Source organism: Cotesia glomerata, linkage group LG5, assembly GCF_020080835.1.
Source record: "Cotesia glomerata isolate CgM1 linkage group LG5, MPM_Cglom_v2.3, whole genome shotgun sequence".
Classification (NCBI taxonomy): Eukaryota; Metazoa; Arthropoda; class Insecta; order Hymenoptera; family Braconidae; genus Cotesia; species Cotesia glomerata.
In genome coordinates this window covers 1,739,747-1,755,005 of record NC_058162.1, presented here as the reverse complement: position 1 = coordinate 1,755,005, position 15,259 = coordinate 1,739,747, and the positions used below count along the sequence as shown (strand labels likewise).

At 26.4% G+C, this 15,259-nt stretch overlaps 1 protein-coding gene across 6 annotated transcripts in view; it reads left to right on the top strand.

The window, feature by feature from the left end:
* Window positions 1-2,318: 2,318 nt before the first annotated feature.
* Window positions 2,319-15,259, top strand: part of LOC123265439 (broad-complex core protein isoforms 1/2/3/4/5-like) — a 37,986-nt gene continuing 25,045 nt past the window's right edge. Inside the window, exons 1-7 of one of the 6 annotated variants that reach the window (XM_044729213.1) lie at window positions 2,319-2,355; window positions 5,746-6,041; window positions 7,192-7,383; window positions 7,965-8,219; window positions 8,297-8,432; window positions 8,538-8,603; window positions 10,358-11,211. In XM_044729213.1, coding sequence (XP_044585148.1) covers window positions 2,334-2,355; window positions 5,746-6,041; window positions 7,192-7,383; window positions 7,965-8,219; window positions 8,297-8,432; window positions 8,538-8,603; window positions 10,358-11,004 — 1,614 coding nt within the window. In that variant the 5' untranslated portion in view covers window positions 2,319-2,333 and the 3' untranslated portion in view covers window positions 11,005-11,211. Of the gene's footprint in view, window positions 2,356-4,966; window positions 5,044-5,426; window positions 6,042-7,191; window positions 7,384-7,964; window positions 8,220-8,296; window positions 8,433-8,537; window positions 8,604-10,357; window positions 11,212-15,259 lie in introns of those variants that run through there. The other 5 variants (XM_044729216.1, XM_044729218.1, XM_044729217.1 and 2 more) reach the window with 5 other exon arrangements.

Below are 15,259 nucleotides of genomic sequence, written 5' to 3'. Positions count from 1 at the left end.
TGAATCGACAAAGTGGCAGGTCTTACGGCTTTTAAAAAAATTTATTGGCTCTTAATTTTTTTTTTATATTTTAACCCGTTGAGGACACACGGGGTCCAGTGGAAGTTTGAGACAATTTTAAATTTAGAAGATTTATAAATGAGACAATCTCATTTACGACTAACTTCATTGATATTCTTAAAGATATTTCTATTTTTTTAGTGTAATAATTATAATAAAAGAGTTTCATCACAAAAAACTAAATATTTTTATATTACTTTGCATGTTTAAATGTCTTATTCTCATTTTAAGCGACTGACCGTAATTCGTAACTTCAAACTTCAGAATAAATATATTTTTTTCAAACTACATCAAATATTGATTTTTTTCCTTAAATATATTTTTTCCAAATAAAATAGCGTCGGTTTTCTTTCGATATCGTAGAAATCAAAATTTCTGCGACTTTTTTCATAAAAAAAAGTTAAATTTTGTAAGTTTTTATTTCTAAACGATTTGTCAGTATTTTTAAATTATTATAAATTAAAAATAACTATTAAGATATTTAGAGGGAATATTATATTAAAGTTTGGTGCTAATTTTAAGTCAATACATTACATAGAAAACGAATTAGAACTGTTTTTAGCAATAATTAAAAAAAAAACATTTCAAACTTTAATTTTTATCTAAGAATTAATATAATGCCTTTAGTTACTTATTCTGTTCAGAGAAAATCATGACAATGATTCATTTTTTCATATGAACTTTCAAACGTTTTATGATTCTAATATGATTGAATCATCTAACTGTTTATTTAGCCATTATTAAAGCCAGAAATTACAAAATAAATTTTTTAATTACATAATAAAAAAATTACTAAAAATGATTCAACAATTAGATCAATTGATATATTTACAGTCGACCAGTTTTCATTACATATTCAAATGTGTTCTAAACAAGTTCAAACCAGTTTATGTCAGCTTAAATATACGATTCGCGCCGTCTTTATAGTTTCTTTCGTTCCATTAGTACATGTCACACAACATTTGGCATCCTTTGATACGTTTTAGCCTTTTTACGTCTTCATATACGACCCAGGATTTATTTCGAGATTCTACTTTTTTCACGCTCATTCACCTCCTCTGTTCGCATCTTTGAATAACACTAAGATTGTAGACCAAACAACTTTAATATTATGATTATTTTTTTTTTAGATTTATTTAAACTTTAATTTTATTAGCTATAATATTTTTTATTAATTTTTATCTATGTTTTAGAAAACCCCAAAATATTAAAATAAAAAGAAAATTAATTGAATAACAATTAAGATTGTTATTCAACATTTTCTTATCTTTGCAAGTTATATAGTTTAAACATATCACAAAATTATGAAAAATAAGATAGCATTATTCTTATACAATAAATATTATTCTTATACTTATATGAAATAATCCAGTTGGACAAAAATTGATAACTTCTGAACAAATATCCATAAATTACCAATAAAAAAAGTGTGACTTACAATTCTTCAATACACTAATTTATGGAATAATTAAACTTTTTTTTACTGATTTAAAAAGATAAATGTAAACATTATCTAAAATCATTCTATTCATATCTTTAAAATAAAAGAAACAAAACAAACAGTATGACTGATAAGAAAAAAAAAACGGAGCTTGTTTGAGTACTTTATGACTTAGTAAAAAGTGTTGTAAAATTAAACTGCTACATGCAGCAGAATGAATGCCATGATAATGTTACTGAGAATAGCAGTCTCTACATGTGTATTTTGTAAAATTTTTTATCACTAGAAATTTTATTAATTTTTCTTAAAATACATTTAAAAAATTTATTCCATTAAAATCAAAATATATGAATTAATTTTGATAATTTTCAATACTAATTTATTGTAATTAATTTTGAGTTATATCATTTTAATGGCAAGTTAGCAAAGGAAAAATTTTTTATTGCTAGAAATTTTATTAATTTTTCTTAAAATATATTTAAAAAATTTATTCCATTAAAATATATGAATTAATTTTGATAATTTTCAATAATAATTTGTTGTAATTAATTTTTGGGATTAATTTTGAGTAACTTTATCATTTTAATGGCAAGCTAACAAAGAAAAAATATTTTTTTTATTAGAAATTTTATTAATTTTTCTTAAAATATATTTAAAAAATTAATTCCATTAAAATATATGAATTAATTTTGATAATTTTCAATACTAATTTATTGTAATTAATTTTTAGAACTAATTTTGAGTGACGTCATCATTTTAATGTCAAGCTAACGAAGGAAAAAGCATAAATAATAACTTTTGTTGAAGCTTTGTCGATCTAGGGTTGTTTTTAATGGTCATCACTTCACATAAATGTAAGTATATTTATCATGTGCTATAGAATATATTTTGATACTTTCTTTCATTTATTCTTAGTTATCTTGTTGTCGTTACTTTGAAATGACTTGGGAGTTATTAATAGATTAATAGAATTTACGCTTAAAAATAAGAAGAATTTATTCTATTTATTCTCTCATTCAACAAATTTAATTTTAATAGTTAAAACTTACCCTCGATTATTTTACAAATTCCGGGTTTCACTTGAGGAACCAGTTTGATCAATGGTTATTACCAGGAATTTGCTGAAAAAAAATAATTATTTAAATAACTTTACAAGTGACAAGTGTATTAACAAAAAAGTTAACTAATAATTATTGACACGGTGATGTAACGACAAGTGTAGCATAAAGAATCCATCAAACAATTTGTTTTTTGTTAACAACAATTGAGTTGAAAAAAAAAGAGCAGGGTATTGAATTTTACATACAATTGTGAAACATAAGACGGCACGTGTTGGAAAAAAAATACTTCGATCAGGTACAAACTCCATAAATAATTCATTTAAATGACTAAATTGTACTGAACAAACACTTAGATGTAAATTCACTGATGTGAAAAAATCAGCTGTTGCAATAATGAATTTTAACTTTGTTCACAATTACAATGAAAAGATTTTCGATCTCATTTAAATTTAATAATATCGATTAACTTTGTTCAGCCCTCAGCTGTGAAATTAGGTTAAACATCATTCTCATAAAAGCAATATAGTCTATATCGATACAAACGGTACCCACAATATTTTTCGTCCTCTGAAATAATTATTGACAATAATGATACATAAAAATCCGAGGAGAGTAACGAGTGAAAAAAAAAGAAAAAATAAAAAGTAATTATTGATTCATTTACCGAAAAAATATTCCAAGCGTGCATTCTGTCCTGACTAGATATTTGTTGTTACCAACAGAATGATACCTCGACTTTAGCCCTTGCAAAAAAGGCGCACGTCACAAAACTGCCATTTTTTCGAGCACCTGATTGCCTCCCGTTCTATCTCATCTTACACTCACTATTGTTTCCTTTTCTTCGACGTTCACTCGCGGTACATTCGAAAATTAATGTATATTCTAACCTGTAGCACTGATATTTTAATTTAAATGGCTTGATGAATGATTATCAACACTCGTGGGTATTTAACACGTGTAATATTTAAAGGCTAACACTTTAAAGTGATTGAAAACATCACGAGTTGATTTTAGAAGACTGAGAACAGGAGAATCGACAAAGGCAAATGAAGGGTCGGGAGATATTAATACATACGGGCCAATAGACTGGATGACACATGCACCGGGACTCTAACCATCTCTTCTCACGTCCGCCGTTTATTTAGTAGCGGTATCACGCTAAAATTTTTATATTTTAGAGTTTATAATTATCGAGAGTTTTTATGTGGTTATAAATAATTACAAATGTTTTTTATTTTCTTACCAAAATTCAGTGACAGGTTGGTTAATTTTTAAAGCACAGAATTTATTTTTTTCTATTTAAATTTAATAGTTTTTTACTTAAATTAATTTCGTATCCTTGATTAGCGCGCTGATAATAATAGTGATATACAAATAATCAATCGGTCTGACACGTGATAGAGTAAAACACAAATTATCAATACTATTGAATGAAAATTAAGTTAGCCGACATCTAAAAATTTTTAGAATTTTTTTCTATTGAAATAAATTATTACAAGAAAAATTAAAAAAAATTTTCATTTGTAAAAAAATTTGAAAAACTGTAAGTGCAATTTTAAAAAAATATTTTTTTAATCGAATTTAATTGTTGAAAAAAAATTAAAAAATTAAAAACGTCGGCTAACTTTAGTATTATTACTATTGACAGGTATTTTTTTTTTTTTTTTTTTTTTTTTTTTTTTTTTTTTATAATAAATATGAAAAATCAAAAAAAAACTTTTTTAATTTTTATATAAATTAAATTTTTATGATATTAAATTTAGCTGTCATTTGGAAATTAAAAATTTTTTTAATTAAATTTGTTCCAAAAAATTATTTTTAAAAAATTGCAATTTTAGTTTTTTTTAATTTCTAAATGTCAATTTTTTTATAATTTTTTTTGTCACAATTTATTTGTTAAAAAAATTATCCACTATCTGCTAAATTAACTTTTATTAAATTTTAAAATAATTATTTATTTTAGGTGATTATAAAAAAAATATATTTTTTTTTAATTAAATACTAAAAATTAATTGTCAAATTTAAAGATAGAGTTTCAAGTTTTTTATTGTTTATTGGATGAAAATAAAGTTAGCCGAGATCTAAAAATTTTTATGATTTTTTTTTTAAAAGAATTGTAAAAAAAATAAAAAAACATTTTTTCATGTGTTAAAAACTTCAAAAACTATAAGTGCAATTTTTTAAAAATATTTTGTTAGTTATAATTTAATAAATTAAGCAAAATAAAAAAATCAAAAATGTCGGCTAACTTTATTATTATGTTTATTTGTGTTAAAAAGCGCGAAAAAAAAATTATACTGTTTTAAAAATTTTAATACTCGCAAAAAAATCCCGCCATAGGCAGCGCCACTAGTACTTTTCGCAAAAATTCGACGGCCATTTTTAAATTAAATAAAACCGACGTTATAATTTTGACCGCGAGGTATCGCTGTGTTTATACTGATTCTCTGTGCTGTCGTCTGGTGGTCTAAGATGTCAGAAGTTAGTTTCGTTAACAATTTTAATATTTTTGTTATTAAATAACCGATAAAAGTCTAATGTTTGTTGTCAAATGAACAGTTAATACTACATTAAACCTCCGTACTAATTATTCAAACTTAAAAGCAATCACCTACTTATTCTCCGAAGTGATTATCTAACTACCATTATCAAGCAAAGTTTGTCATACTGAGTTTTGTAACCGGAAGCGTAAAATTTCTATAATACGCATGCGTATTTTTTTATTAAATTAAAATGTCATAAAATGCAAGTTATAATTATTAAATTTGTATCAAAAATATTTTCACCTAAAATACCTTCAATTTAATATAAAAGACAAAAATCATAATAATTAATATTTAATAATTAATTAATTTTTTTTAAAATTATTTTTCTGCAAAAAAAGTTGCAAAAATAATTTTGGACTAGAGAATTTTAGTGCTGCCATATTGCCCGCCCGGATATCGATTGTCATTATTTATATATATCGTACGTTTCCTCTTCAGTCATTGATTCACTTTTTACATTTTACATTTTTACAGTAATGAGAGAGATAAGTTAAGTTAGTGTGACGATAATATAAGAAGACGTGGCGGGGTGGTATTAAATGTGTGATTTTAAGTTTTAATAATTAATAATAAATAAATAATAATGGGATCTTTATTGTATAACAATATAACCGAATAAATTATTATCGTACAATAGGTGAAGAGGTATTGGTAAAATACATAAGCGACAACGAAGACAACTACGACGACGACGACGACGACGAGCAAGCACCGGTGGGATTTGAGTGGGAGTGTAAGGGAGAAATGACGGATAGTCAGCAGCAGTTTTGCTTAAGGTGGAACAACTTTCAGGCAAATATAACAAGTCAATTTGAAGCATTACGCGATGATGAGGACTTTGTGGATGTTACGTTTGCCTGCGATGGTAGAAGACTCCAGGCTCACAAGGTCGTTCTTTCGGCTTGCAGTCCGTACTTCAAGGAGTTGTTCAAGGTTAGAAATCTGTCTCCTTCCTCCTTGTGTTCTTTAGCTTTAGCCTCACGCTTCTTAAACTTTTCTTCCTTCTCGCTCGCACCTCCGTCTCATCTCATCTGTCTTTCTCTTTTTATCCCTCCCCCTCTCTTTTCGCTCTCTCTCTCTCTCTCTCTTCACCGTACAACCGATGGCTATACGCTTATATGTAATGTACATTGCCTCCTGACCTCGTAATGAATAATTCTAAAAGTACATACTAGTCAAACTTCAATACATCGATCAATTTATCATAAATTGGTTTTATCATTAATATTTTTTTTTAATTTATTTATATTATTGCTTAATATTTTAATATAATATACTTAATACTATTTTATTAAGAAATTCTTATTACTATTTAATTGCAAGTGTTGAATAATAAAGATAAAAAATAATGTTTATGGCTTTTAAAATAATTATTTTATTAATTTATTCGCATTTTTTTTTTTTTTCATGACATTTCTTTTTTTTAGATTTAATATTAGCAAAGTTTTTTTTTCGCAGCTTGAGCTCATAAGCTAGCCACCATAACTATCTAGTTATGTAATATCTATACTGAGTAAGCTGGCAACATATGCTTTTTATAGACAAATCCAGTTTACATTTAAGTAATACCTCCCAACTTGCATGTTTTTTTTTACAATTACTTTTATATGAAAATTAAGTTAGCCGACATCTAAAAACTTTCAGAAATTTTTTTATTGAAAAATTATTATAAAAAAAAGAAAATAAAAAATTTCACTTGTAAAAAACTTGAAAAACTATCAGTGCAATTTTTTAGTTTTTATTTTATAAATAAAAAATAATTAAAAAATTAGAAATGTCGGCTAACTTTAGTATTATGAAAATTAAGTAAGCCGACACTAAAAAATTTTTGATTTTTTTTTTTTTATTATAAATTAGAACTAAAAAACTATTTTTAAAAAATTCCACGGATAATTTTTAAAATTTTCTACATGTTAAAAATCTTGTTTTAATCATTTATCAATTAAATAAATTATCAAAATTTTCAAATGTCGTCTAATTTAATTTTCATTACTTTTATAAATTATGTTCTGATTTTTTTTAATAAATTTTTTTTATTGAAAAATTTAATATATTATTTTATTGATGAAATAAATTATTACAGACGAATCCTTGCAAACATCCGATAATTTTTATGAGAGATGTAGAATTCGAACACCTACAATCCTTGTTAGAATTTATGTACGCTGGTGAGGTGAATATTTCTCAAGCAGAATTACCGACTTTTCTACGAACTGCTGAGTCGCTTCAAATTCGCGGGCTTACAGACTCGCAAAATCAACATAACAACGAAAAGGTTTACTTTTATTTTAATTATTTATCTTTTAAATTTTTCGTAGAGCTCGATTATATTTTTTAGGTCACAAAAGTTAATATATGATAACAAAAATATTTTAATTTTACTTGAAAAAATTCAACAATTTCTTATTTTTCTTATCGCATTATTCTTTATACAATCAGAGTATTAATAATTAGTAAAATTATTCAATACAATTAAATTGAGAAATGACCTTGTATCGTGTGAACTATTGACATTTTTAAAGATATAAGCTCATCTTGATGTTACACTCATCGAGACCTTTCATTTGAGTACCCACATCAATTTTTCATATATTTTATATATTATATATATGTATATATGAAAAATATATCAAAAATGCATGTGGGTACTCAAATGAAAGCTCTTGATGAGTGTAACATCAAAATGAGCTTATACCTTTAAAAACATCAATATTTAAAAAAGTACAGTGCAATTTAACAAAAGTTATTATATAATAAAACAAAATTTTATTTATCTATATTTCACAAGCCACGGAAGTCACTGTGTGACTGCAAGGTTGCTAGTACAAAATAATTGATAATATAAAAATTTTTTAGCACTCTAAAACAAATAATATTCATCCTCCCAATGGTCGAGGCTTGATTTCACCGAGCTTCGATGAGGAGCGCAGCAGAACTCCACCAGCATCGAGTCCACCACCTCTCAAAAGGCTGTGCAAAAAAAGTGATTCACCGAAAAACTCTAGTCCATTACCCGCTGTTGCGCCTTGTGCAACCAGTACTCCTCGTACTCGCCCTGTAATTGAGCCCCAAGTTCAGCTCGATTGTTACAAAGATCTCGATATTGTTGAGGTATAAATTAAAAATTTATTTTTAATTTAAAATAAAGCTCAGAAGTAAATACAGCTCTAATTGTCTAAAAATTTTAGCCTAAGGTTGAACTACCGGAGTATGGTAGTGATGAAGATTATTCACCAAAGCAAGAAGTCAATGCGGTACCCGGAGGATTCATCAGCTTGGACGGAGGTATGGAGGTTTTACCAGCTTACCCGCCGTCTTACCAAGGTAGCTTAAATTTTATTAATAAATTATGCAGCTAATTTATTTAAAATACAATTTTTTAATTAATTTTATTAATTTTACGACGATTTATTAATTTTATAATTTCAGGAAGTGGATTAGAAGGAGGGATACCAGGCCCGTCACATGGGAATGCTGAACCAAATCAAGAACAAGGTGAGTAAATTTTATTTAAATTATTGGTAGTACGAGCACCATTACAAACAGCAACAACCTAGCCATTGCATCACATTTTCTAAAAAAACAAAATTAAAACAAAAAAATAATAATTAATAAATAAGAAAAAAAAATATGTGAGAAGAGTGTGCGAGAACAAGAGTATAGCGAAAGAGAGGAAAGAGAGAAAGAGATATATAAAATAGATAAATAGATAAATAGAGGAGAAAAGGATTATGGTTTGAAATGGTAAGCTCGTGTGTAGCTCGATAGGTTATTGTAGGCGGTAGGAAGACATTTGACACTCAAGGGCTCTGTGACAGGCCTGTAGATAAATTAAGTAGAAAATTATTAAATAAAAGTCCACAGAGTGCAGTTTGGCAGCTAATCAACTTATAACTGCGTTGTATGAAAGCTTTCGTGTTATTATTATACATTTATTCATTTAAAGTTCCTATCCAAAATAATGTAATAAATTAATAATTCTGCTGCCCTTACGTGTACATAAATTAATCCATAATTTATTTCATGCGTTCTAAACAAAATAAATAAATGCTTTTATAAATATATATATTTATACCATTTTAAATGAAATTGCTTTTGTACGTAACTATCCGTACTTCCTCACATGTTTTTTTACATCTTTCACGATGCTGCACTAAATCCAGTAATCGTGTGATTTTAGCATCATTAAATTTTCACTCATTTGCTTATTATTTGTTTACTAATCAAATTTAAAAACTAAAAAACTGGCTTATTTTATTAAATTACATCTAATAAAATTCAATTACGAGTATATCCCGTTGAGGACACACAAAGGCGAACTTTGAGGCAATTTTAAATTTATAAATGAGACTTAGTCTCATTTACGACTGATTTCGGTGATATTCTTCAAGATATTTCTATTTTTTTATTGTAATAATTATAATAAAAGAATTTTATCACAAAAAACTAAATCTTTTTATATTATTTTGCATGTTTAAATGTCTTATTCTCATTTATAAGCGACTGACCGAAATTCGTAACTTTAAACTTCAGAATAAATATATTTTTTTCAAACTTTATCAAATATTGATTTTTTTCCTTAAAATATATTGTTTTCCGAATAAAATGGCGTCGGTTTTTTTTTTTCGATATCTTAAAAATCAAAATTTCTGCGACTTTTTTCATAAAAAAAGTTCAATTTCGTTCTTTTTTCTAAACGATTTTTCATTATTTTTAAACTATTAGAAATTAAAAATAACTATTAAGATATTTAGAGGGAATGTTATATTAAAATTTGATGGAAATAAAAAAAAAAAAATAAGTCAATACATCACATTGGAAACGAATTAGAACTGTGTCCTCAACGAGATAAGCTCATTGATTTATCAAAGTATTTTTTTTTTTATTCAATTTTTCTATGGTTTTCTTGTTAGCAAAAAAAAAAAAATTATTTTTCAATGAAAAAATTCTATTTAATAAAATTAAAAAAAAAAATTTCCGTAACTAAAACGTGTACCGTCCAGGCAGCAAAAAAAATATAATAATATAAATACTAATAGGTTTTATCTTGCTGGTTGTTGCTGTCCTGTGGTGGGTTGATTAATTAAAAGAAAGCCATTTAAAATTTTGTGACTAAACGTTTTAAATTAATAATTAACTAAAAGTAATTAATTAAAAAAAAAAAAAGACTTGAATGGTGATTATTTGCTGGTAACGTTGCTATGTTGTGAGCTGCTATCCGGTTAGAGCAAGTTGTGTGTGTGTTGCAGCTGACCTGCGTAAACTGCACTCGCTGGACCCACGCCCTTGCCTTGTGTGCAACCGCATGTACAGTAACTTGTCCAACCTGCGGCAGCACATGCGCCTCATCCACAACCCTCAGAGTGTCACATGCCCCATATGTAGCAAGTCCTTCAAGACCAAGCTGTATCTGAAGCGTCATCTGGTCAGCTTCCACGACATCAATCCCATCGATCGCCGGCTACAAGAGGAAATTTACCAGCATCAGGTTAAAATTCCTAAACAGGAACAATCTGTATCAGTATCACAGCCTCATCAGCAACAACAACAGCCTCAACCACAGTCTCAGCAACAATTACAGTCACAGCCACCATCACAATCTCACCTACAAATTCAAAATGGTATCGAGATATCGATGTCCTCGCAAAGTACTCAACAGCAACAGCAACAGCAGCATCAAAACCAAGCAGAGTGCAATCAAATCCCGCCTGCGGCGTCGTTACAACAGCATCTTGGTAGTCCTGAAGAAGTTGTCACTGATGATGATGCTGGTGATGAAAAGCTTCGAGCTTTTCATGCTCACGTTGGAGATACCGCGTATCCTGTAGAGGTGGCTCAAATCGGTGATTCTAAAAGTTTCGCTGGTGGTATGCTTCAATATAATGCGTCGTACTAATTGTTTACACTATCTTGATCATTATTATTTATTATTATTTTATTTTAACCCTTAGTGGTCACACTTCTTAAAAATAACGTAGTGGTTATACTGGGTCTACACGGAAAAAAAAAAAAAAAGAATAATTACAGTATAAAATCGATGGTTTTCTGACGCAACCTCGTATTTCAAAAATGACAATTTTAAAGATAAGGTGAAAAATAGCTTATAAAATTAATATTCATCTAAAAACAATTCATCAATTGTATTTTTTAAAAATACTATCATATTTATTATTATGGTTAATATTTTTTTTCAGTAACGCGTTTATAATTATTAATTTTTCAGTTGAACCCTTTCATCTTCATTGAGATACGTGGTTGCATTAGAAAACCCTCGAAATGTTGAATCGGTCACGTCGTAATTGAAACTAGAAAAATTACAGTTCAAAATAACAATTTTTGAATTTAATATTCAGAGCTTTCAATGTAAATATTACATTTTACAATGTAATTCTTATAAAATCTATAATAATTACAATCTGAAACTAATTTTTACAGTTTAAATCACGAAGCTACGTTGCATTATATACTGTAATTTTTCAAGTTTTTTTTTTTCCGTGTACGGAAAAAATGGTTGCTACTTGTGTTATTTTAAATATTTTTACTCGAGCCGTACATGAGAGTAATTTTTAATACTTCTTTTGAATAACTCAATCGTTTTATAATTTTTTAATTATAAAAAAAAAAAATTCCAGAAAGTCAAATTTCAAAATTTGACTTTTTTTTTTACTAAAAACTTCATTTTTTAAGATGAATGAAAATAAACGGGGTTCTACTCCGGATATCGCATACTTTGAAAAAAAAGTGGTGTCATATCGATGAAAATAAAGTTAGCCGACATCTAAAAATTTTTAGAATTTTTTTTTACTAAAAAAATGATTACAAAAAAATAAAAAAAATTTTCATTTGTAAAAAACTTGAAAAACAATACGTGATATTTTTTAGTTCTAATTTAATAATTAAAAAAAAAAAAATTATAAACGTCGGCTAACTTAAGTATTATGTTATGTCGAGGTTTTCAAAAAGTATATCGATACTACAATTCTAATATGTAGTTAACCACATTTATAAAATTTTACAGCAGACAGTAAAAACAGTTCATTTTTAACATTAATTAAATGGGATTCGACAGATGAAAATAATTGTTTAAAAATAGTTATTAAACTATTTGACTTTTAAATTTTTAATATGACTTTCATACTATTGTTATGATTTTATTTTTCAAAAAAAAGTCAATTTGTTAAATTTTATGGGATACAAAGAAAAATCTTCAAACAATAGATGGTACCACAGATATAATTTTGAATGATATTTTCAAAGCAAGAGCAACTAAAAAATTGCCTCGGGTTATTTAGACCCATAATGACCACTACGGGTTAAAATACGTTTAGGGCAACGGTCATTGGTTTTATTTTTTAAGTTTACTAATATTCCATATTTTAAGTTAAAAAATTTTTTTTATAAATTGCCAAGCATATAATTTGTGATATGATTAAATAGGAGAGAATGATTATTTTTTAGTGAACTTGTGATTATATAGTAAACGTATCTTTATTACTTGATCAATGATTTAAGTAGTATTAACTAAAAATAAGGCTGATACTGTGTATTAAAATACGGTCGGGAACCGAATGTCAAAAGACGCGGAAAAACAAACGTACAATTCGAAATTTTTCCTCTGAGAGTGAAGACAGATAATAGATTAGTATAACTGTGACGTAAATAATTTTTTATGAACTTGTAACTTCAATTGAAATGTAGATTGTAAATACAATTTTTCGGAAAAGAAGTTGATTGTACGTTAAATCCGTGTCGAGTTTTAAAGCAAAAGTGAAAAAAAGGAAAAAAAAATTTTAAAAATACCTTAAAATAATTAAAAAAAAAAAAAAAAAAAAAAAGAGGAGAGAAGTGACTAAATAATGCCGTAGGTGGAGCAGCCATCCCACCTCGTACTGATAACTTTTTCCGCAGCCAGTTGTAATAGTAATAATTGAAAAATAAGAAAACATAAAAAAAATGAAAAATCATAAAACAAACAAATGGTAATAGTGCAGAAAAAAGCCTTGTTGTTTCATTTGATGCTATACAGTGTTACACAGACTACAGATATTTACAACAATATTATATTCTTACAGAGAATTATATTTACTTTATAATTATTGCATTTTAATGTGTAAGGGAAGAAAAAAAAAATGAAAAATAGAACCATGAATAATTAAGAACAACCATTAAATATGTTTTCACCACGCACATTATGATTGCAATATACAGCCAATCGAAAGCTCAACAGAGTAATAATATTTATTATTAAACAGTTATCAACTACAAACCGTGATTGCAAACAGTGCAGCAGATTTAATTAAACAGTATATTATAAGGGGGTTATTGAGTCTGTGTCAATTTTTTCCATAACTAATTAAAATCAATACATACACGGAAAAAAACAAGATGAGATTGGATATTATCCAAGATTATACTCAGTGATATCATGAGTGAAAAAAAGGTTTAAGATAGAAGCTAAAAAAATCCAGATTATACTGAGTGATATCTGGATTATACTCATTATAATCTAGTATTATCGTTTTTTTTTATTAAAAAAAAAAATTACAAATTTTTTTTTCTTTTTCTTTATATATTTTTTTTATATTATATATAACTTTATAAATGATAAAATAACTTTTTTTTTTTCTAGATTTTTTTTATAATCTAGATAATACTAGATTTTTTTATAATCTGGAGATTACAATGAGTATAATCTAGATTATAAAAAAAGGTATAATCTAAATTATAAAAAATCTAAATGATCTAGATTATAAAAAAAATCTAAAAAAAAATAAACATTGTAATCTCCAGATTATACTGCGTGATATCTGGATTATACTCATAATCTGGAATATAATTGTAATATCCAGATTATACTGTGTGATATCTGGATTATACTCATTACAATCTGAATTATACTAGCTACTATTTGAATTTTTTTTCACTCAATATAATCTTGGATGACATCCAGTATAATCTTGTTTTTCCTGTGTACCTAGATTGTTTTTATTTTATTGATAATATAATTATTTATATCTGTTAACAATATTGTTTATTCCGTTTATACAGTAATATTAATAATAATTATATTAATAATCATAATTATAAATAATAGTAAATAATAGTAAAATAATAACAATAAGCCGTGATAATTTGTTGAAATAAAGCAGGCATTAAAATAGGATTTTATTGTCACAGACTCGCCCCATGCAACATGCAACTCCATAGCCATAGTACCATACAGTACAACTCAGGACTTTTTATATTATATTTTACAGATGACAATAGTTCCATAAGTACGATCATTAAAAGATGTTAAATGTTATCGGGTTTAATTTATATTTTTTTGTTTTATAAAAAAAAAAAATCAATTATTAAAACGTTAACATTTAATCTTGAGATCGCACTGTTCACATTGACAGGCTCCTTTACCTCACATACAATCAAATAAAATGAACAGATTACAACTATATATTATTATATATTAAAATAAGTAATAAGTTTTACAATAGTAACAGATTAAAAAGTATTGCAATAACTGCAATACTTTGTTTTTTCTAAACCGTACATTTTTTTAATTTTAAAATATATATAAAAAAAGATTAAATTTTTTATCAACTTAACAAATGCCTATATTACCAATACTACGATACAAAACAATCTTTATTATCTGTTATTATATTGGTAAGCAAATTATTACATAAATCATCCTTTTTTACATATTTTTTGTTAATAATAAATAATAATAGATAAAAAAAATCACAGATATAAATGCAATAGATTAATTAATTTGGTTACACAATATTAAAAAAAAAAAACGGGATGCCCAGCAACATTAAATGACAATTAGTATACCGAAATAAGATTAGATTATAAATGTTGCATATCATGTTATAATATTGTTATAGATTTTTGCCAAGCAGTGTTTAGAAGCACCCAAAATCTCGAGTTGTTTGGATCGTACCCATATTGCAATATTACAATTATTAAAGTCAATAGATTGAAGAAAGATAATTAAATACAATAAATGACTGAATGGCCTATGTAATTTTTTAATTGAGCCATAATTCGCTGGCCGAGCCGACGATAATTGTGATCAATATTTTTTCACATATATGCATCGATTATTTACAGATAATATAATTAATAATAATTATAAGCAGAGTTTATAA